Below are 24,833 nucleotides of genomic sequence, written 5' to 3' on the forward strand. Positions count from 1 at the left end.
AGTAGTCTAATATACTGATCTGTGCTTCTCATACAGATTAGTGATCTATCAAATATATGAACCTCTTAGTTCGAATACGATCTATAAGTACATACTTATCAGTGGCGCCCGAAGAAAATTTTCGGGGGGGGGGTCATCTCCATGGTTGCTATATTGCGTTTATTATTTCTGGTATTTAATATACGTGGTTCGCTATATTACGTATTCACTTTCGTGAACCAGTGGGGACCAGGCCCCCCATGTGCCTTACAATGTTTTGTTCTTTCGCTTGCAGGACAATCGAGGAATGAAATTAAGAAATATACATTGAAACTGTATATGATATCATCACTGCAATAAGCATTAACAAGAAAGTACTACAATGCGTGGATTCTTATAATATGCAACATGAATAAATTCTTAGTACAATTTTAGTTTGAATACATTTAATACCGTGTGCTTAACGTAAGATTTGAAGAAAGCAAAATGTCTGTTAAACATTTTTTAAATCAGGCCTGTCCATGAATTGGCTCCTGGAGCCGAAGCGTGAGCGAGCACGAGCGGAGACAAGAACAGGTGAACACAGGTGGTGGTAACATCGCTCCTTCCACTGCATCCAATAAGTGTTGCCAACCACACGTGATGGCAAAAAACCTACGGCCAAGCCTGGTCAGAAATTCGCACGATGTTGAAGCATTGAGCAGACGCAAGCGTGAAATGTGCAGGTGTGCTCTCCCCCTCCCCATTTCGAAAGCAGTGACGCGAAAACACTGCAGGAAATAAAATTGGTACGTTTTTTGCAGTCTTGGGAAGTAGCGTAACGCAAGTAACGCGTTACTTGTAACGCGCTACTTTTTAAGTAACGTTTCCTAGTAACGCTTTACATTTTTTCAAAGTAATTGTAACGGTAATGCGTTACAAATTTTTAAGTAACGTACCTAGTTTGCGTTACTTTTTCGCGTTACATTTCGGATGAGTAACAACAATGTATGTATATATATATTTTTTTTTCGGAAAAACAAATGTTTCTTTCCTGTAAGTGAATTTCTCAGAATGGAACAATGGAGCATGAACGATGTCAGTGACCGACAATTCCTGCACTGTTCGCCTTATGACCTCTAGCAATGAAATTAGCATGTAAAACCTGTTATCCTGGAATGGGAAATCTCGATGTGCATTTTTCCGTTTCGCCTTACGAACTTTACGTTGGTAGGCTTGTAAATACATTCATAGATACAATTTGATTTGTTTATTTATATAACAAAATATAATGCCACTTGCTGCTTTTGGAAGATGAGGACAGCCTCAGGGAATCACGTGTACTGATTGCAAGCACCTGGAAGATTTTGTCTTAGATTTTGACAGCTCCAAATCAATACATTCAGTGAGTGAACTACGAGTGCAATGGTACTGGTAGTCTATTTTACTTTGAATGGTGTTGTTTTTATAAAGATGGAGAACGAAAATATTTTATCGTTCGAACATTTGAAAGAATACTTTTTTTAAAAAAGCTGAAGATGATGGTGAACAACAGTGGCTTATTTAGGGGTGGGGCTTCCGGGCTTAAGCCCTTCCCCCCCAAAATCTTACTATAGTAAATTATATAAAATATCTTGCAGAATTTTTATATTTTCAGGCAAAGCTCCACCGAAACACAATCGTAAGTACGCCACTGCTGAACAGAATTTAAAAGTAAAGTGGTGCCCCGGCGGCAAATATTTATCAACAATTAGGGTGCCATAATGAACGACATTCAGTAAGGGTTTAATATGAATTAACGGTGTTCTGATGAGCAGGCCTACTTTATTGATGTAATGTTGATGGTATGTAATATTAGGGTTCTTTTAGATCAGTTTGCATATCCTAAAGTCCCTTTGATTATAGAGTTTGGAACAACTAGCTTTAAAAAGCATGTATCGATTTTATAGTTATTGGCAATTTTGATTCACCCCCAGTTCATGTGTTCTCATTTCGTCAGTTGTAGTGTAATGTTTCTCTATATTCTGTATTTTTAATTTTACATAACAACATTGTTATTATTATATAATTAGTTTTGCAGAATAATAAGAAGCAACCATTTTTTCTAACGCATAGGGATGGGCACGAGTCAAGCCAAAACTCGACTCGAATCCAAGTCGAGTTTCGAGTCGAGTTCCAAACCGATTCACTGTTTTTGGCGTCGAGTTTCGAGTCGAGTCGAGTTTGATAAGTGGCTCGCTTGTTTTAACTCGTTTTGAAATCATGGGCTGATTACACTGGAAAGCGAAAGCCATGAGAAATGTAAGCTAAGCAGTAATATGGAATACTTTTTTAGTGTTGCTCACGAGAGGGTACACTGCTCGCATCTTGTCTCGTCTCGATAGCGAGACTACAAGATATTTTTTAAAACAAGCTTAGCTCGGCTCAGCTTAACTAAGCCGATGGTTCGAGCCGGCTCGCTTGGGGTGAACCATCGGCTCGAGCTGGCTTGGTTGGGATAAGCCATCTGCTCGGTTCGACTCAACTGAGCGAAGGGCTCTAGCCGACTCGGTTGGGTGAGTTGTTGGCTCAGCTCACTTCTCGGTTTGAGTCGATAGTGAATGAGCTGTGAGCCGATCTGCTCGAGTCGTTGACAATTCTAAACCCGGGCCGAGCAGTTTTGAAGATATTTGCCCAGTGCCCTATAACTTTTAACAACGTTTGGCTCGAGCCCGAATACTTAACCTAGACCCTCAACCCAAATTCAGAAGCTCGTGAACAATGTCCTTGACTACCGAGGTTGGCAATCAACTACTTTTTTAGTATTCATATATAAACCGCCTATCTTTCGTGTTTATACACAGTGTTGTTATAATAATAATAATAATAATAATAATAATAATAATAATAATAATAATAATAATAATAATAGAAGAAGAAGAAGAAGTTGTAGTAGTAGTAGTATCATTGATAATAATTATATTTTCTATGTAAGATACTTGAAGAGAGTACTCGAAACTATACACCAGATTTGACTCGACTCGACTCGAAACTCGACCCGAATTCGAGTCGAGTTGGAGGAAATTTTTCAAGCCGAGTTCTCGGGTCGAGCTCAAAGATGTATGTTTCTAGTCTAATCGAGTTTCAAAGAAAACTTGCTCGAATTCACTCGTGCCCATCCCTACGAGTAAAGCAGTATGGCATTTTAGTCAATGTTACATTACATTAAAATATTCATATAGTTGTCAAGTAAAAATTTGTCCTTGCATTTACATAAAGCGATTCAGAACGTGCAATAATAATAATAATAATAATAATAATAATAATAATAATAATAATAATAATAATAATAATAATAATAATAGCGGTAGTAATAGCAGTACGGAAAACTGAAGTAATAAGATTTTTCCACATATTCAAAGTTTCGGACCTAAAAGTAACGCGTTACTTTCGAAATAAAGTAACAGTTACTTGTTTGAGGCAAGTAACGCGTTACTAACGCGTTACATGTTAAGAGAAAGTAAAGTAACTTGTAACGCGTTACATTTTTACAAGTAACTTACCCAACACTGGCAGTGTTGGGAGGTAACGTAACGCAAGTAACGTTTCCTAGTAACGCGTTACATTTTTTCCAAAGTAACTGTAACGGTAACGCTTACAAATTTTTAAGTAACGTACCTAGTTAGCGTTACTTTTTTCGCGTTACATTTCGGATGAGTAACTACAATATACGTATATTTTTTTTCGGAAAAAGATGTTTCTTTCCTGTAAATGAATTTCTCAGAATGAAACAATCGAGCATGAACTATGTATGTCAGTGACCGACAGTCACTGACATGCAGAGAAACAGATAAGTTTGTAGTGCCACTTGCTGTTTTTTTGAAGATGAGGACAGCTTTAGGGAAATCACGTGTACTGATTGCAAGCACCTGGAAGATTTTGTCGTAGATTTTGACAGCTTCAAATCAATACATTCAGTGAGTGAACTAGGAGTGCAATGATACCGGTAATCTATTTTACTTTGATTGGTGTTGTTTTTATAAAGATGGAGAACGAAAATATTTTACCGTTTGAACATTTGAAAGAGTACTTTTTTTTTTATGAGTGAGGATGATGCTGGACAGAATTTAAAACTAAAGTATCTGAACTGCCCCGGCGGAAAACATTTATCAACAACTAGGGTGCCATAATTAACGATTTACAGAAAGGGGTTAATATGAATAAACTGTGTTTTGATGAGCAGGTCTACTTTACTATTAGAAAATAGTTTGCTGATGGTATGTAATATTGGAGTTCTTTCAGATCAGTTTGGTTATCCTAGAGTTCCGTTAATTATAGAGTAGTGTAATGTTTCTCTAAATTCTTTATTTTTAATTTTACATAGCAACATTGTTATTATTATATAATTAGTTTAGCAGAATAATAAGAAGCAACCATTTTTTCTAACGCATAGGGATGAACACGAGTCAAGCTAAAACTCGACTCGACTCGAATTCAAGTCGAGCTTCGAGTCAAGTCAAGGGTAATATCCTTGAGTCGAGTTCCGAACCGATTCAGTTTTTCGCGTCGAGTTTCGAGTCCAGTCGAGTTTGATAAATGGCTCGTTCGTTTTAAGTCGTCTTGAAGTCATGGCCTGATTACAGTGGAAAACGAAAGCCATGGAATACTTTTAGTGTTGCTCACGAGAGGGGACACTGCTCGCATCTAATCTCGTCTCGATAACGAGACCACAAGAGATTTTTTTATAACAAGCTCAGCTCGGCTCGGTTTAACTGAGAAGGTGGCTCGAGCTGGCTTGGTAGGGATGAGCCATTTGCTCTGTTCTGCTCAACAGGGCCGAAGGTTCTAGCCGACTCGGTTGGGTGAGCTGTTGGCTCGCCTCACTTCTCGGTTCGGGTCGATAGTGAATGAGCTGTGAGGCGAGTTGCTCGAGTCATTGACCATTCTAAACCCAGGCCGAGCAGTTTTGAAGATATTTGGTCAGTGCCCTATAACTTTTAACAGAGTTTGGCTCGAGCCCCAATACTCAACCTAGACCCTTAATCCAAATTCAGAAGCTCGTGAACAATGTCCTTGACTCCTAGACTTCACGACTACCGAGGTTGGCAATCAACTAGTTTTTTAGTATTCAAATACAAACCACCTATCTTTCTTTTTATATACAATGTTGTAATAATAATAATAATAATAATAATAATAATAATAATAATAATAATAATAATAATAATAATAATAATAATAATGTGGCAGAGCCCGTATTTTATGTATCAGTATTTTATTTTTACGATCAACTTTATTTATTTTGATATTGGGTTTTGTGAAATATTAAAAATTATGTGGTGAAGGAAAACATCTATTAAAATTGAGGTTAATGCAAGTTGGTAGAATTGCATTATTTTGTTGTCAGCAGATAAAGTAAACAAAAGCATAATTGATAGTCTGCGAATGCAGGAAGGAAATTTATGAAATGCGTTAGCTATAGCATTTATAACATTCTGTAAAAATCATGAATCGCAGTTGTAACATGTTTGTGAACATCAAACACATTCACGGATATGTGGAAATTGCCTAGAATCGGGAAATCAGAGCGTGTCGAGTGTTGCAGTTTTTGTTCTTGACACGAGGAAAGAATTTGTTTTCCGAATGAAAGGAGGTCACACGTGCCTGACAGCAGACGACGCCGCAGAATTCCGGAAATCAAGATGGAACAAAACCAAGGGACAGGAGGTCTTTGGGAGAGAGAAGTTCTACGGTTTGAGAGAAGTCCAGGCTTTTAGTGAGCGAAGCTCTACGTTTTCTTCGAAGTACTTTGAGTTCATCGCGATAAAGATCGAATGTGATTCAATGTATCAATTCAATCGCAACATCGGAAGCCCGACCTGATAACGACTAATAGCCAACGTTAGTTCGTCTGGAGCATTGGTAGGAGAGGCCAATATCCAATGCAATTTCGTCTACTGACCGGCGACACCTGTCCGTAACGGTATCAACCTGGCGATAACGAAATCAACGTAGCAACCCCGGAGGTCAACAGAGAACGTCAACTGAAGACAACAGTAAAGGTATGTGTTACTCCAATTCAGGGTACAAATGCTCAATGCTCGATACGCGCTACTCGTCTGGCAGAGTTTCTAAATATCCGTCATAATTCACAACATTTACACTAGCTACATTCTTCTAATAAGAAATACAGTTGTTGTTTTAATAATTGAATTGATGTGTTATCATTACAATCTAATCCCCATTAGCTATATGCTTAATTTGAAACCTCTCGTTTATGAAACAGATACTTGCCCACTCATTCTAGATGATGAGTGGAAGGTGATCTGCTCAATTCAATTTTGCATCCCCAAATTCAGGCACGAATTGAGCGGGTTGTCATGATGTAGATGCTGGCTTTGATTCCAGTAAACAGCCCCAGATACCAGGTTTTCATGGTAGGAGATGCTGTGGGTTTCGATCGTAGTATATAGAATTAAGTAAGTACCACCCTTTTCATCGGCGATCCTAGCATGATGAAAAGGGTGGTACTATTTTGTAGCGATCCTGGCATGGTGGCGATCACTGGTTTGGTAATAATCCTAGTTTTGCCAGTTTGTAGCGATCTCAGTAAATATTAAGCCCTCCCAACCCACCCTCTCATGTTGAAGATGCTGGTTGGCTTACGCCTTTGTAAAGATCTCAGTTTAACGCGAGAAAAGCATGTGGATAAGTAAAGTCAGTAAATTAATTCCCACCCACCCACCAATGCTAATATTATATTTAAAGAATAATTTACTGTGGTGTGCATAATAATAACTGTGATAATAAGTAAAATCCCACCCACCCACCCTAACGAGTGTTATGGGAAAACAGTTTAAAGAAGTGCGAGTACAGTCCCGAGTTCGATTCTCGGCGGAAACATAGTGTTGAGTGGTAGCGATAATATTTTTATTTTAGCGATATTTTTAATCTTCCAGTGTTTTAAGTAACTAATTTGTGGTGTGGATTATAATATTTACAGTAGTAGGACATTTAATTAATATTGGGATTCATTTATTATAGTAATAAACGTAATATTAATTAAAGAAAAATAGTTTTAAAGAAATTGAATTCATGAGTAAAAAAAGTGAGCTTTGTAGCGAATGCATGATTGTAGCTTGCGCGACAGTCTACTTGCCAAGCGACTGGAACGAACTTTACCGATCATTCACGACGGTAGACGAAGCTCTCTGTATGAGAGGAATTTATCTCTGGTACTCAAGGTCGTGCGTACAAAAGCACACAGCAGAGAATCATATGAGTAGTTCTAGTGGAATGAGAACGTAGAGTTATAATTAAAAAGTAGTAAAATTTTAGCTCATAGTAATTAAGTACAGTAATTTTAAGACTCACAGCATGTTATCCCTTAAAAGTAATCATAGGGTGCATTACCCAGTTTTAAAAGATAACGGCAAGCCGGCGACTATGTTTAGCAAGTCGAGATATTATTGCTTGGACCTTGGTGTATTAAAACATTTCACTGAATATAACCCGACATATAATGACACGAAAGAACAGACGTTCAGATGTAACGTTCTGGGACGTAAATATAAGAACTATTACATGATCGAATTCTCTGAAAAGAATTTCAGTGTAGAAGATCTTCTGGAGTTAGGCTTTAGAAGACACTATTTGTATATACTAAGAGGGATAGCTGAAACAAATACTCTAATACGTAACGCTGTATTTTTCTTAGTTAAGGATGATCAATTAAAATATAAGGTCTGCGCATTATTTTCTAGTGGTGCTAGCCAGGAAATGGTTAATCAATGGCTAGAAAGGTTCCGAAATAGATTCATCTGTACTCAGGCAGTCAGAATTTCTGACTGTATTACAACTTTAGCTCAGTTTGAGAAACAAGCGCGAATAATAGTAGCTAGCGATAAGTCGTTATTAGACTTAGTGGCCTTCGCGTCATTATTTAAGGAACGGACACCCTGGTTGTCAGGTTAGAGATGACCAAGAAAGTAGAAAAGTCTTGTATATAGTATTATTATTAGTATTTATAGATATATAGGATATAGAGATATAGGATAAGAATTTTAGTATTTATGAATATTCAGTCTCATTTATTTCAGTTTAGTAATTAGTCGAATTAGTAATTTAATTTTATAAGTAAGCATTATACGCGTATATAGAGATATAATTATGGTGTTAAGGATAAGTAAATAGAAATCTGACATATGTTTTAGTAATTTAACTATGTCTTTATGGCATATATTTTAGTAATTAGAATTTAGTGACGTAACTAATTTTAAGATAAGATTAATTTGAGGAAAATGACTATGGAGAAGAATTAACAAAATTTGAATGATTTTTGTAATTAGAATTGAATTAAGGAAACGTAGATTTAAGAAAGGCAAGAATGAAAAAAAACACAAGACAATGAATGATGCAAAGACATAGAATTAAGCTAGACAAGTAAGTTCAAAATTAGGAAACAGGCAATTAGGCGAACCTTTCATTAGGGGAAACTCTAATCAGGAAGGAAATCCCATTCTCTTCGAGTTGAATTGGGCGTTTACCAAACTTCGATGAGAATATTTTATTTATTGAATCACATAAGTCTTCCGTGATAGTTGAAAAGAGACACAAGGGTTGACTCGTACATCACGCGTAAAGCAGTGAATTTTTTTTGGCGGAGATATCCTTCGTTTTTAGATTAGACCTTAGTGATAACTAAATTAAGTTAGAATTAGAATAGTAATTAAGTAATTCCGTATCCTAGTAAGTAAGAGTAGGATAGCGAATGTGATTACAGAATTTTAAGAAGGATTTAGTGCAACGAGAAATAGTAGAGACTAGAATAGTTTATTATTTTAGTGCTGTTACTTAACTTGAAAAAAAAAAATAGTCTAGTTTAATTTTAAAAACATTTGTGTTGGATTGAAGGAAGAGAGAAATAGAGTGTTGGAAGGAATGTGAGTAGTAAGAAGAAGGAAATATTAGTATAAATAGATTATAGAAGACATATTCCGTTATTAGATAAGAACAGGATGATAGACGTAATGAAAATTAATAAATAAATAGTAGTATGACATAGACATAAAAGTAAGAAAATGTGAATGTGGAGAAGAGTAGAGTAATTTAATAATAAAAGATAAATAAGTGGATAAATAGATAAATAGTTATTAAAGAATAATAGTAGAAGAAGAATATTAATAGTAATAAGAATTATAGAACAATAAGTGCATGCAACGTCGATATATATATATATATATATATATATATGAGTATTATGAGCGCTACGATACTAAGTGATAGTATAAGTATATGAAGAAATATAGAATATGTTAATAAATGAGCGCAAAAGAAGAAATAAGAAAATAGATTTTGGGACAAGCAGACGTGGATCTTCTGCAAGAAGTAGCCCTAAACAAGCTAGAACTTTTTAGAGTTGGACAAGTATAACAGAGTCAGACGACTAATTATGAGGATCCTTCTCACAAGCTAGGCCCTGTCAGCATATATTAATATTAGTAATAATAATAAAATCGAATAATAGTGAATAATAGCGAATAAATAGTAATATGATAATAGTAAATAAGTAATAATAATGGTAATAATATAATAATAATAATAGATGATTAATGCGCATGATAAAAGTATAATTAATATAAATATTGTTAACTAATGAAATTGTTTTTGGGAATGGCCAACCAGAACAATGAACTTAGGTAAATAAGTAATACACAGGTTATTATGATACGTCTATGGTCATTGGAATAATAAATTATTGATTACGTTTATAAATTTAGAAAATTTCGTCACGAGTCATTTATTGAAAAAAAAAGAATATAGAGAAGAATTGAATTTTCGAAATTAATAGTAGTTAGTCAGATTTTTATAATTTTGTATTAATACATATATCTTCATTTTTGTAAATGTGATAGCTGGAACCAATTCTCGATTAGGATGGACGGCTAGTCGAGCAGCCGTTTAACAACCAAGGCTCTTCCGAATCTTAAGGAAATGTGAGATTCCATCGATTTTTCCCTGAATCTTAACCGAGTTTTGTGTTCAGTTATCTAGCAGTAGATAATATAGTTTATTGTAGGATAAGTTTGAATAAGTTAGGTAGTTATAGTCATTTTAATACACACATATATATATACGTATTTAGAATTAAAATAAATGTACTCACCAGAGTAGATATTTTATCCCAATGTTTACGTCCATTACTTTGTTTATTGTCATTAAAACATCACAGTTACACTTAACTAAATAAATATTAAAAGCCAGATTGAGCAGTACGTACTCAGGCAATAGCATTAACACTGAAATTTGGGTAACACTAGTAAGTAATATACCACTAAAGAAGAAGATGCATGTCACAAAACGCAGAAGGGACATATTAAAACCACGGAATCTAATGTTTTCGTGATAAATTCCGGAAAACACGGAAAAACCGAATGCCCGACAGACATCAACAGGGAATATTTCTACCCCTGTGATGTCGTAATACTGTAACAACACAGAATTTTAGTGAATTTAGTGAAAATTTTGTAGTGCGTTTTCGACGAGTTAACATTGAACCAAGGTGACGCGCAGAATAGGAGTGCCAACGTGTAAGCAGATTAACCTTGGTTAAAAACTGCTGAATTTGCAGATCCCGCTCAAAAGCCATTTCCAGTGTTGCAAATCAACTACAGAAGAATTTTATTCTTCTATAGCGAAAATTCAGTGTTTAGTTTTTTTTACAAAAATAAAAAGTGATGATATGGTGTGATATATTTCAATTCCTAAAGTATCACAATAAGTGATTATGCTATAATTACTAGTGAAAAGTTTCATATTTTTTAAGAAATGAAGAATAAAAACGTCTGGAAAGGACAAAACTTACCTTTGCTAATACTGTCAACAAGTGTCCAAGTTGGCAAGTATGGATAATGAAGCAATGGAAAATTCCAGTAATATGATACAAGCTGAATTGCGAGACTAAAAGAGTTTGCAATTAACAAATTACAGAGTGATTCTGCTCTTCTTATAGTTTTAGTACAACTCACGAGATGGAGTGAGTGTACACTTTTTGAATGTATATTTTCCATGTTATATTGCAATTTAATGAGATGATTAAAGGATTATTAAATATATATATATATATATATATATATATATATATATATATATATATATATATATATATATATATATATATATTAAGTAAATGTTGGGGTGTCGGAAACGATTTATTGATTTAAAGATATTTATTTATATGGATATATATGCTTTATTTATTTTCAAGTTTTATGTTTCAGTTTCATTTATTTTACATGTTGTTGTATATGTACAGGGTGTTTTGTTAGTTCACGATCTCCAACGAGATCTATTTTGGTTAGCGTAGCTACCAATTTTTTAAGGAGGGCCATGTGGCAGAGCCCGTATTTTATGTATCAGAATTTTATTTTTACGATCAACTTTATTTATTTTGATATTGGGTTTTGTGAAATATTAAAAATTATGTTGTGAAGGAAAACATGTGGTGAAGTCTCCCTGAGGTGCCCAAGTTAGTTACTTTTTTTGCAATTATTGTTTATCTGTTATTGTTTATTGTTTATTGCTAGTCTGCAGAGTAGTCCTTACATTAATATGCCATTGTCCTTGATAATCATTGCGTATTTTCAAGCAATTTGTTATTACTGTTAGAAGATATCAAAAAACAACAGATAAAATCTACTACTTAACGGTTCATATTTTTCTTTTACAGTGCATAAACGATTAATAATAATAATAATAATAATAATAATAATAATAATAATAATAATAATAATAATAATAATAATAATAATAATAATAATAATAATAATAAGACTATTCCAGCATAAAAGTTATCAATTGCATCACACTGGCAACATGCGACGCATATTTTAACTTCATAAAAATTCGTTTCTCACGATTTTCCGGAAAACTACGTATGATAACATCTTCATTATGTCAAGTTGTTTATCTTAGTGTGATATATGTCTTACCTCTGGACAATATCACAGTAAAACAAAAATTAAATGTTAGGAGTACATCGTACTTTTGGACTGCATCTCATTAACCATGCGAAGATTGAGTAGTGTATACTTTTGGATGTAAGTTTCAGCTTAACTTGCATCATACATTCTTAGGATTACAAAAAGGAAATTTGTTCGTTTGCATTTGAACAAAATTCTTAGGATTACAAAAAGAAAAAATAATTTTTCCGAATTCCGGAATTTTTCTGAACTCCGGAATTTTTCCGAAATCCGGATTTTTTCTGAATTCCGGAATTTTTCCGAAATCCAGATTTTTCAAATTCCGGATTTTTTCCGAATTCCGGAATTTTTCCGAATTCTGAATTTTTCTGAATTCCGGAATTTTTCTGAAATCCGGATTTTTTCGAATTCCGGATTTTTTTCGAATTCCGGAATTTTTCCGAATTTCGGAATTATCCGATTTTACTTTCCGGATTCCTAATATATATATATATATATATATATATATATATATATATATATATATATACACCTTCTGCATTTGAATGCTTCCCCCTCATTTACAGAGAAATCGGCGCCCTTCCCTCGAAGCTAGAATGTTGTACTTGATCAATATAGGGGTGTATACCTACTTTTGGGCCACCCTTAGTATGTTCCATTTGTGACTTTTTTAGATAGGAAATTTGTCAGGAAAAACAAGTTTTACGGTAAAATTTTTAAAGAAAAACTTTCTTCCCTTAAGCTTCATCCTTAACTCTACACAAGATTTCAGCAGATTAGTTACATACTGTACTGTATTCATAATCTTTTACAACTCTGTTTCGTTACCATAGGAATTACAAAAAAAAAAAAAAAAAAAAAAAAAATCTGCGGGTGCGAATGGGGAGCATTTAAAAAATAAGCCTGATTGTTATTTTATAATGGGAATACTTTTTGACCAGGGAAACTAGCAAGAACTAGGCAGATTTTACACCTGTACTAGAGCCTCTCTTCGATTCTTTACATTACTGATCCAAATTATTACTGAATGGGAACTCCAGACGTTTACTGTAATTGTGCGGTAACACTGGTGGAAGCTGGCAACACCGATGGGAAGTTCAGTGGAGGAGCCACTTACGTTTAATAATTGGGTGGTTACGGACGTGTGAAATTGGAACATACAAGGCGGAATATAGGTGCAAACCTAGATCTTTTAATTTTGTAAGTACCCTTTACGATGTTCCAGTTGTATACAAGGTGCAAAATTCTAGGAGTTGTGGTGGAATTACTCTACTGAATGTTTTTGGAATATAATTCACCTCACTAATAACTTACGGTATTGAGGGTGAATAAAGTGGCACTTGCTAGAAGTCTGCAACTTTATTTCAGTAGTTCACATGTATTTAATGTATAATGGGTGGTTACTGAATCGGCAAATTGCTAATGATTAGCAGAAGGGGTCAAGCAATTGTTTCTGAAAACCGTTACCGTACAATTTCAGTCATTTCAGTTCACATTAGTTTAGGTTAGGTTAGATTACATTAGTTTATATTACATTTGTTAGTGTGGGGGTCCAGCATAATTTTCCAAAAGAAAAAAATATAGAATTTCGCGTATTTCTACTAATATTAGGGTAGTTCAGGTTAGATTTGGTTACGTTATGTTAGGTCTAAGAACTTGCATTATTCATTTCTACCGTAAATTTTGTGTTTTTGGACCCCTTCTGCTAAACATAACCCGTTCAATCTTACATAGTGTAATAATTATGGATATTAAAATATGTCAACACTCGTTCACATTCCAGCGCTGATTTAAAATATACTTTTGTCTCTTACCCTCCTCGCTTCGACTGTTAGATTGTATAAATACCATATTACCATATAGATATCTTATTACAAGTAACAACGTGAGGAGCCCAGTTGCGGCTTATAGGGTGCAAGTTGATTCCATGAGATTGAGAGGGTTATATGTATATATTTTTTTTTTCTTAGAAAATGTCTAATGAAGCCAAAATAGTGGGCAAAACTATTACACAGGTGTTATTTTTTAATTAAACTTGCTTTTGTTGAACCAGATAGGCATAGTTATTAGAGAATGTTAGATACGGGGGGAGAAAGGTATAATTGGATGTCACAATCTCTTTGGGGGATCGGCACTTCTGGTGATATGCATTTTCTAATTAATTATTGAATCTTGTTGTATGCAGATTAAGAGTGTAGTTGCGACCATGTGCACTTTATGTATCTGTACTATGTAGTTTTTTAAAGGAAGATATTTTATCGTGCTGTCCCATTTTATGGGGTATACTTGATATGCAAGAAGTGTGAATTTCTGTTAGCAGGAAATGCGCTCTTACCGCCTTAGACAGTGTTTCTTAAGGCTGGAGTTTTGGAATCTTGTAGAATGCTAGCCCACACACATAGATGTAGGTGGGTTAGTAGCCAGGTTTGTTCTTTTATGAAATGTCTGCAGGGTTTTAGAACACAGGTCCCTCTTCGCATTTAGCTGTAATAAAGACAGAAAACAACGTGCCCTGCAGGGTTCTAACCCGCCTTCACTCGCTAACACTTGCTTGGCAATACTATGTGAATTAAATAATAAACTACCACCAATCTATCTTACAACCAAGGATGTCGCACCAAAGACACATACAGTTCCAACAGTGACTGAGGTACAAGTAGTTCCGGCAGTGTTGATTTCAGACTTTTGTATAAGGGGGTGCTATAAAAATTTGAGGGGTACATTAAGGAAAACGCTTCACTTGCGTATTGGTCGGGCAAAGCCATTCTAACAAATATTTTCAAGATTTTCCGTAGTGCCACCAGGTGAATGCCAGAATGCTTAAAAAGTACAAAATACAGAAACCTTTCTTTAAAAGTTAGTGTAAGAAGCCCTCACATTACACCTCCATGTAAGAGATTATCTTTTTCGACTTTTTGCCTTCTTTTGCTCCCAACAATGCAAGAAGGCTTCTAAAGCGGCACGTCTCAAAACCTACGCAAAACATACGTGAAGAATGAGTTAGGAGAATAAATGCTAATTTGAATCTTGTTCGGGGCTGTTTTATTTTGTTTACTAAGATCTTTTATTTGTCTGCTATAGTGCTTCACATCCCAACCTTTCATGCCAATCCTATCTCTCCTTCCTTTCTTCGTGCTGTGTTTTGATTATGATTCATTGGGAATGCGGTCCAGTGTTCTAGAAAATTAATTAATGACAGTTGCATTAATGAGTGAGGATTCAATTTAGGACGGCTGAGTGTAAAACACAAACCAACTTGTGCTGGTGACAGCTAAAACGCAGGAATGTTATCTAAACGTGGCACGGCTGGAGCGGAGCAGGTGCGTCTGCGATAGTGAGTATGCGATTAAACTCCATTGGTCAACACAACGAATTTACGTTCCAATGGATTTCTTATCAATCTTTTCTTCTTTCCTGCACCTGTCCACTACAAACTTCGTTATTTTATTTCTCGTTTCACTTTACCGTGTAGTATCGTTTAACTGATTCATTTCTCTTTCTTAGTGTCATGCATGATCGTTACATTTCTGATATGTAACATCACGATTAATTAAATAACTCTTGCAAAAATTTAATATGCATGTGAGGAATTGAAGGTTAGGATTTCCTTGGAATGTTTTATATTTTTCCACGTCAGGTAATTCAAATTGCTGTTTATTTTCTTAATCATATTTTTGAACATCAGTCAGTTCCGCGTTAACGTATCCTAAAGTTGTTCTGGGACATTATTTGGGCACCTTCCGAATAGTTGGGTGCATTAGGGATCATGACTTAGAATACTGCTTATTATCGCTTCCATGTTTAAAAGTACGTCCTTACATCCTTACAGATGCGAACTTTGTATTAGATATTTTCGCGTTTTGCACATGCTACAGAAAAAATCCACATAGCCTACATTCGGATTTCTTATATTTTCCGCTTTCGAAATCATAGTTCATGTTTCTTCTGTAAGTTTCACAAAACTATCTGGTCCTGGTATGGGGGTTCTCGAGAGATTTCGGACAGCGAAGTGGCCGAGTATTTTACTGAGTTTTAATCAGGGTTGGCTGCTTTAAATCATGAAAAAAAAAACGTAAGTTATGTTAACTTCATGATGACATTTCCTCATATCAAAGCAGTATGGTGGTTGTAGTGTGTGGCGAAGGATGCCCTGAAAATACTATAGCCTACACACACACACACACACATATATATATATATATATATATATATATATATATGATTAGTTTCATTTCTGCCGGTACTCATACGTTTCCGATTTATAAGTACTGAAAATTTTATCGGATACAGAACCATTTTTGGGACCCATCTTGAAAACGGTGCCCCATATCAAAAATTGTTCAATTTTTCAATCTCTTTCGAACGAGGTATCACTAGACCTATGTTCCCATTTGAAAATTTCACGTTCACCCCCTCCCCCCAAAATGGGGGGCGGGGGAAACCTAATGTTTGACTCATTTCTGAGGCCCCTCTGTATTGTACATTGTCTCTTAATATTTTTCTTATATGATGTATAGTTCGCGAGATATTGGCTTGTAACATTTATTTTGACTCACCCTATATATATATATATATACGACAGAGCTTAAAACATCCCGGTTGGCAGGTCGCTATTTTTGATGTTAGTATTCGTAAGTTTTCCCTGCCAGTAGGCCTGATTTTTATGTGCTTGTTTGGGTTAAAAACAAATTATATTAAATTTGTTATAAAGTTCAGTTTCCAATTTACCTTACATCCCAAATAATTCTAGTACTATGTTTAATTAATTTATGCCAATGACTGTCATATAATGTTAAAATATGTAGGTTTATGCATAAAATTGTAGTAACGTGACATTTTCTTTGGCTGAGGTACAAGTAGATGGTTATGTAAGTAAAGTTTCTCATACCTTAAAGGATTCAAGCTCACATTAAAAACAAAATCTTGCTACATAAAAATCGTAATGTATGAAGTTCTTGTTTATTCATTTTTCAAAGTAAAAGTGATAAGATGAGTTTAACAATTGGTAGTGTGATTTTGAACTGGTTCTAGAAGGTAGAATACGAAAAAGCCGATTTCTACAGAAGAGTGCAAAGTTGGTTCATTATTTCTATTTAGAAATCTTTATTATACAGTAATGTTCTTAAGTGTTTAAATGTTTCAAGTATCTTCAGTGTAATCAATTTACTGAGTGACTTGCAATTCAAGATCGCCTATTGAGTATTTGCTAATTGTAACCTTACATAGAAATATACCAAAGATTTTTCATTATACTTGTAAATTTTTAATTCATCCCATCACTCTTACTCTTCAGGATTTCATAGGTCATGTCCTTTATGTAGCAGTAAAGTTTCTTTAGATGCGCCAAGGAGAAGGTAAGGGGAGGGTGCATGGGAACTATTCTCTGATTTTATGTCTGTTGGATGTTAGGGTATGTGGGATTTTTATTTACAGTTAGTATACGAGGGTTGTTACAAAAGTTCTAAGCCTACTTATGAACAGGGCAGCAGAAAGTTTGTGGATGGTGTTATATTCGCCTGATAAGTCAACACATTTTGTCCATCGATGTTCAAGTGCAGGGCTCATATCGAGTCTTTTTTTTTTTTAAACTAAAAGCTACTTTTTTTCAAATTTGTCACTAAAAGTTACTTTTTCGTGTTTTTTTCTTTTCTTTCTTTCTTTTTTTTTTTTTTTTTTTTTTGCATTGGCAGTTTTCTAAGAAAAATATAAAAATAAATGGAAAAAAGTAGAAACTTGTTACTTATTACTCTTCTGAAAGCTTCTGTACTTGCTGCCACATGTGAAACAGTCAGCTTTATTCTCACTGCATCTTTTATTCGTTCTAAAGTACAGTGGATGGTTGGTGGATGCTTAAGTTCTCAAGGTGGGGCTGAGAACCCTTGTATGTCTATTCTTTGTTCTGTCATAATAGTCTTTTAGTTTTCTCTCGTAATAGTTAAAGCTCCGCTCAACGTTGTGTGTGTGTGTTTGTGTGGTTCATCTTGTGTTATGCTTCTTGTATGTTCTTAAGAGTATATGATGAATTTGAGTATTTCATGGCTTTGAGAACTCTCAATGCTAAGTTAAATATAATGTCTAGGATGAAGAAATTTGGAAATTGGCCAGAACTGGTTCCACGTACTTAGAAGCTTCTTACATCTGGTAAGTCTGCTTACCGTAACTACAAAACATACTTAGAAAACCTAAGAAAGGAGGAAGCTCAAAAAGAAGTAAAGAAGAAAAGGTGAAACAAAACAACAGAGAGGTGATGGAGAAATTGACAAAGGAAGAAATGGGCATGATGGAATTTTGGTCACTTTTTCGTGTGCTTTTGGTCACTTTTCAACTATTTATAAGAAACCAGACCACCATGAGCCCTGCAAGTGTTTTAATGCCGGTGGTTAAGGGGGAAAAAATGATTTGTTGAAGGTGTGCAAACTTTCACCTACGGCATGGGTGACGTCATCATTATGTCAAAATGAATACTTTCCAACTTCTTTTTGAGCTTTGGAAAGAGATGAAAGGCAGAAAGTGCCAGATCAAACGAATATGGTGGGTTGGCTAATCCATAGGTGAAATAGTGAACTGCTGCCATTGCAATGACCGATTTGTGGCTAGCAGCATTGTCTTGATGGAGAAGCACCCTGCTGTCAGTTTCTCTCGACGCTTCTGCTGAATATTATCACGCAGCTGTCGTAGATCTACATAGTGCTCCCCAGTAACTCTTCGCTCTTTTGGAAGATAAATCACTATCGCTATCCCTTCCGAATCCTAGAAAACTGGATCCATCACTTTTCCAGCTGAAGACACTGATTTGATCTTCTTCAGAGGGGTGGAGGTTGAGGGTTATTTCTACTACTTGGAACTTTGTTTAGACTGGTTGGTAATGGTGGACCCAGGTCTCATTTACTGTTAGGAATTGAGTGCGAAAGGCATCTGGATAGGTCTGGAAGAGATGAATATTGTTCCTTGAAATGTTGCGTCTGGTGAGGTTTTGATCAGGTTTCAAAAGTTTCGGCACACATCTCGCGGAAACGTTCCTCATTCCCAGATGCTGGGTGATAATTCGGTCAACGTTTGCAGTAGATAAATCCACTGTCTCAGCAATCTGCCTGATGGTCATTCGCCGATCATTCATGGCGGTTTGATGCACTTTGTCAATGTTCTGAGTTAGTGCTTCCACGGACCTTCCTGATCGAGTGTTATCTTCAATGAAGGTTCTCCCCCTCTTAAATTCGGCTGCCTATTCCTCCACTATGACATATGAATGGGCGCTATTAACCTAAAGTAGCAGCCGTGTCAGCGTGGATCTCTTGCGATTTTAAACCTTTCCTGTGGAGATATTCAGTAACAACTCTCGCCTTTAACTTCTCCATTTGGTCACACTTTGCTTACTCTTATGTCTTTCTGAATCTGTAACAACAGAATAAAAGCTGATATTAATACCAAATTTGGTATAACATCATAGGAAGGTTCAATAAATATGGCCTAAAAGCATTACATGTTTAGTTCTAATATTTCTTGGTTAGGCTTATAATTTATGTAACAACTCTCGTATATAAATTCCGTTGTATCAGTTAGTAGATAGATAGTCTTGTCTTCAGAAAGGATGTTAGTGTGTACGTTTCAGGATTCGAGCATGAGATTGAGTTTTCCGAGCTCGCATTACTAACAAATATTATGATTAACAATGAACTCTTTATTTGCCAGAAGTACCATACAGTAGCTTTTAATTGACATGTTAACGCATATGAAGTGATTGTGAGGGAAGATAAATCATATAACTATATAAAGTAGCCTTACGCTGCTCTTTTCATAATGAGTTTGTGGAAGGCAGTATCAAGCAGATGAAATTTTAAAAAAATACTTTTCATTGAATATTGACAGTCCTTATTATGAAGGGAGATCAGTCTGCGAGTAACGCTAATTCCTAATACTTAACACTCGCCGCTCTGCTACGTGCGCTGCCTGCCTGACATCGATAGATGACCCTACGTACAATCAATTTGCAGATTTAAAACTATCCTGAAGATGTAATTGTAAACTTAAAAACTGCATTATTTCAATGTAATTATTTCCAAATAGAGCAAGGTCATAACCATATTTATATTTGAGCACTAATAACGTATTTGTATCTTTCAACAGTAGTATATTAGTATATTGTAACGATTTACTTACACCTTCAAAGTGTATTATTTCAATTCAATTATTTGTGTTTACACACTATTCAATAATTCAATAGTGATGATGCTGAACATGAACGTGTGTTGCTATTTATTATTAAAACAAGGACCGTAACCATATTTAAATTTGAGCATTAATATTTATGTAACCGCAATTTAGTTGCTGGTCAAACTCAAAAAAGAGAGTTAAATATAGATAATTAGAACTTTTAATTAAAGGTGACTTTAATCTGTAGTGTACATTGAGCTGAAAGTTTAGGGTAACAACTAGTCAGAATAATACGTTTTTATACAGTTGTATAATCCACAATATTTTTCATGCACTGTTATATAGAGATTTAAAACAAATTAAACGATGAGTGTTTTATTTGTTTTATTATAGGCTGAAATGAGAGACAGAAGAGGCGTGTTTAGGAAAGAGTGCAAGGAGTGCGGAGCTGATGAATGTTTCGAGTATGAAGAAACACTAGACAGATTGGGTTGTGGGTATTGTGGTTGCCCACCTACAAAGCATAGTAAAGGTAATTATATTTCTACGATTCATTTCCCAGTAGTTGTTGTAGGAAAGTACGAGAGTGGATCAATAAGTAACACATTTTACGTAAAAGAAGTGTAATAGGCAACAGACGAATAATATATACCTAGCTCATATTAAAACTATTTCTCAATATAGCCACCAAATCTTTTAACACATTTCTTCCACCATGCATAGGTTTTAAAATTGCCTGCTGAAAGAAGTTCATCTTCTGTGAGAATAGCCATCTGTGCACAATCGATTTAACTTCATAATCGGAATTTAAACGTTGGATGACCAAGAATTTTTTTTTTTTCAACTGGGCAAATAGATGATAGTCTTGACGTTGCCAGATCAAGACTTTAAGGCGCGTACTCGAGCACCTCTCACCCAAACTTCTCGAGCTTTTCTCGAACAGAAATAGGAACTGATGGTGAACATTCTCGTGAAGAAGTTCGACATTTGCAGCAATAATGTTAGGACGTTTGTCACGAATCACATGACGTAGCTTTACCAATGTTGTTTCATACAACGTAGCATTCACGTTCCTTCGCATGTTACAGAATCCATCAATAGAACTCCTTGCGTATCCAAAAACTCAGTGGAGTTTTTTTTTTTTTTGGGGGGGGGGGTCCTTTCTCAAATTGAGTAACCTTGAATTTCTTCTCCGGTGGAGTATGTTTCCATTCCGTAGATGCCCTGTATGTTTCAGGTGTGTAATGTCTCGTTACCTGCAACGTTTCCTTCCAGAAAAACTTGTCTTTTTTCTGCGTACCGTGCCAAGTGATCTGGTCATGTCATGATGCGCTACTCCATACGGATATCTGTGAGGTCACTTTTACTATACGAAATATTGAACATGTTCGGCGATGGATTCACCGGTTTTTACAAACTGACTCTTCAATGACCAGGACATTCTGTTCGTTTGATACTATTACTGGACGCCTGGCACATAGTTCTCTTCAAAGGATTTATTCCATCTGAAGATGTTGCTACAGTCCATACAATCTTCTTCATACATGCGCATCATTTACCCGTGAATTTTACTTGGTTTGTTCTTTTTGCCCATAAAACAAACATAATCTCTCCACTGTTCACAAATAGACGACTGTGACATATACGCCGTCTCAGAGTTAACGCATCTGCCGCTAGAGATACTGTATATGAGATCGAACAACTGCCGATTGCACTTCGAACTTCAAAGTACTTCTCTTTTCATTTTTCACGTCCTAGATCATTATTATATCGCATGAAAACAGTTGCTGTGCATTACTTATTGATCCGGTCTCGTAGTATTTACTATTACGGTTCAAAGTCCGTTGAATGCTAAAATTCATTTTTTCAGTAACTTCATAATGATATTAAATTAATGCAGTGTTTGTAAGCTACATTAATTTGTTTTGTACTTTATGCCTGAGAAGTCCTAAGCTTTATTATTAGTTACTTAATCTAGAGGGTAGAGTCAGGCAAAAAAAAAAAAAAAAAAAAAAAAGTTTCTGCAATAATCAGTATTTACAGTATAATAAAATCGGAATATGCAGTGGTAAGGTGGTTTGTAATGAAGCACATTACCTCTTATAATTGAACTTAAATAAATTTTTAGAAAATACATGTCCATCTTCAAGATTGACGATTTTTATTCTTCTTTACTACTAGAAAATAAACCTTATTTGGAATTGTTGCAGGTTATTAAATTAAGCCTGATGTTTTTACGCTGCAGTGGAGAGAGATTTTTCTATAAATAAAAGCTTACTTATGGAAAATTTACATGAACATAGTCTAGTTGCTAAGAGGATAGTGGAAAATACTTTCTTAGATCCCAGATATATACAGAAAATTTCTATTAACTCAAGACATGTTCTAACGGTAATATATGAAAAGGGCTAAAAGATAAACAAGAAGCTATCTGTAGAAGGAAATAAGTTTGAGAATTTAAAACTTAAACTTTGAAAGAATTAAATAAATAAATAAATAAATCAGATGCTACGGGAAAAAATAGGTCAGTTAGCTGTAGATAATCAAAGAAGTAGGCCAAATTATGATTACTTGTTTGTGTTTGAGTGTGTTCACAATGCTGAGATATTAAAGATAAGCTTAGTGTATAATTATTGTTTGCTATTAGTGTTTTATTGTGTTCCAAGTTACAACGATATTGTATATTTGTAATACTTCCATTATACTTCCATTTTTGTAATTTTAATTATTGGGGGCAAAAGGTGTTGCTTAAAATTGCATAAACTGTGATGACGAAGAAGAGAAAAATATATAAAAATATGATATTTAACCGTTGTTATTGTAATACCAGTTTCGTCGTTTTTCGGGGTTGCTATGACAATCAGTAGTTGTTGATTGATTGCGATATTAAGAGAGAATATAGAGATAATGAAAGCCGGCACTGTCTAAAAAAATCACTGTGTATTATTTCAAAGTAGTAAGTGATTGATTATGTTGTGTGATTCCATTGTACATGATATCTTATAGGCATTACATTAGCGAACTGGAAACAGTAACGATTATATTTAAGAAGTTATCGTTTCACATATAAATAGTGTTATTCCGCCAGGACCTTGAGACTTGTTAGAAGTTCAGAGTAAAGAGTCTCATATTTGTTGATCACCACGGATTACATTTTATTAAGGAACAAGAGAAAGATATATCGCAATCCAAAAATGAATATTCCCCGTGACGAAGGCACCAATAGTAGAATTGAAGATGTCCATTCGTCAATGAATATGACTGAGCTTATAAGACAGGACAACAGTTGCATGGTAAAACGGAACAAGTTACGCAACAAATGAATCTCAACAACGAACAAATAACGCAGCAGTTGAATAACAATAAGAAACAAGTAGATGCCAGGATGGAACAATTGATACAACATTCAGATACCAAGATCGAACAAATATCCAAACAAATTTATACCAAACTGGAACTAATCGATAATAGAACAGATTATTCAGTTTTGTGATAGTACAAAGTTCGATCGAAGCAGCAAAACCCAGAGACAACCACCATCAGAATCAGATAATGAAGCTGCAAGAAGAAGTGCAAAATATTAAGGAAAGATTGGGGACAGCAGATAGATCTATTGACCCAGTCATCAACCTGACTTGTGTAGATCAAAATGCCGATGGAACCAGACTACATGATGAGTGCAGCATTTCACCCGAATGTTATTACGAAGAACAGGACGCTGCGTCCAGTTCTGAAAACCAAGAGAGAAGACTAAGACAGAAAACTGATAATCACGACATATTTAGAAATACGAGGTATTCTAATACACATTTCAAAATTAGTGAAATTAAGTCGTTGACCAAATTCAGTGGTAGATCTGAGGATATCCCGGCCAGTATATTTTTAGAAAAATTTGAACAAGAATATGAGTTGATCGGCGTAGGTGATCATAGTTTCCTTAAAATTTTACCATAAGTTTTATTGCCACCCTGTTCGGCATGGTTTAATGCTGTTAGAAGTAATTTACGTACCTATTCAGATTTCAAAATTGCTCTGTTATCCAATTTTGAAAATGACTTTTTGATGGCAAATCGGGAGGCGCTTATTAAAAATAATGATCCTAAAGTACATAAAAATCTCACCGATTGGCAAGTTGCAAAGTAATTCTAAACGAAATCAAGCCAATTACTTATCTATTCGCAATATTAATGTTAAGGAAAATCGTAATTATAGTGTTTAAGATAATTCTGGATTTTCTCGTACCGGTAATATCACTGAACCTAATTGTAACGGATATATGACCGAATCTAATTTTAGAAAGAACAGAAATGGTAATTCTACAATTTTTAGGAATAATGGAAATAATCGATCTAATTTTCTACGTAATCCTAGATTCCGCAGCAATAACGTAGAGGGCAGAAATTTCCAGAATAGGAATCAAAGAGCTGGTTGTACTCAAGATTGTGCCATTCAATGCAACTTAATCGAATCTTTTGGTAATGTAACGAGCTAAAGTTATGGCATCCGACAAAATATATTCAATTAGTTATTGTTTTGTTTCACTTTGAATATTGTTACGACTTCTTGTTCGCTTTTCTCCTACGTTATAAGCAATCACATATTTACTTACTACGATATTGTGTATTTATTAGAGTTTTTGCTAATTATGTCACAAATAGAAGAATTAGGTCATGATGTATTTCTAACATACTAATTATTCTGTCAACAAGCCTCAATGTTGTCAAATTAAAGAATCTGTTGTAGGACCTGAATAATTAACAAACT

General features: G+C 34.9%; 1 protein-coding gene across 4 annotated transcripts in view; it reads left to right on the forward strand.

Annotated features, from left to right (window-relative positions):
- The first annotated feature begins 12,915 nt into the window (after positions 1–12,915).
- Positions 12,916–24,833, forward strand: part of LOC145664236 (uncharacterized) — a 49,694-nt gene continuing 37,776 nt past the window's right edge. The window contains exons 1-3 of one of the 4 annotated variants that reach the window (XM_081730716.1): positions 12,932–13,118; positions 17,212–17,272; positions 20,463–20,601. In XM_081730716.1, the coding sequence (XP_081586842.1) occupies positions 20,469–20,601 (133 nt within the window). In that variant the 5' untranslated portion in view covers positions 12,932–13,118; positions 17,212–17,272; positions 20,463–20,468. Of the gene's footprint in view, positions 13,119–13,214; positions 13,234–17,211; positions 17,273–20,462; positions 20,602–24,833 lie in introns of those variants that run through there. The other 3 variants (XM_081730718.1, XM_081730714.1, XM_081730717.1) reach the window with 3 other exon arrangements.

This window comes from Thermobia domestica, chromosome 11, assembly GCF_964235325.1.
Source record: "Thermobia domestica chromosome 11, izTheDome1.hap1.1, whole genome shotgun sequence".
NCBI lineage: Eukaryota > Metazoa > Arthropoda > Insecta > Zygentoma > Lepismatidae > Thermobia > Thermobia domestica.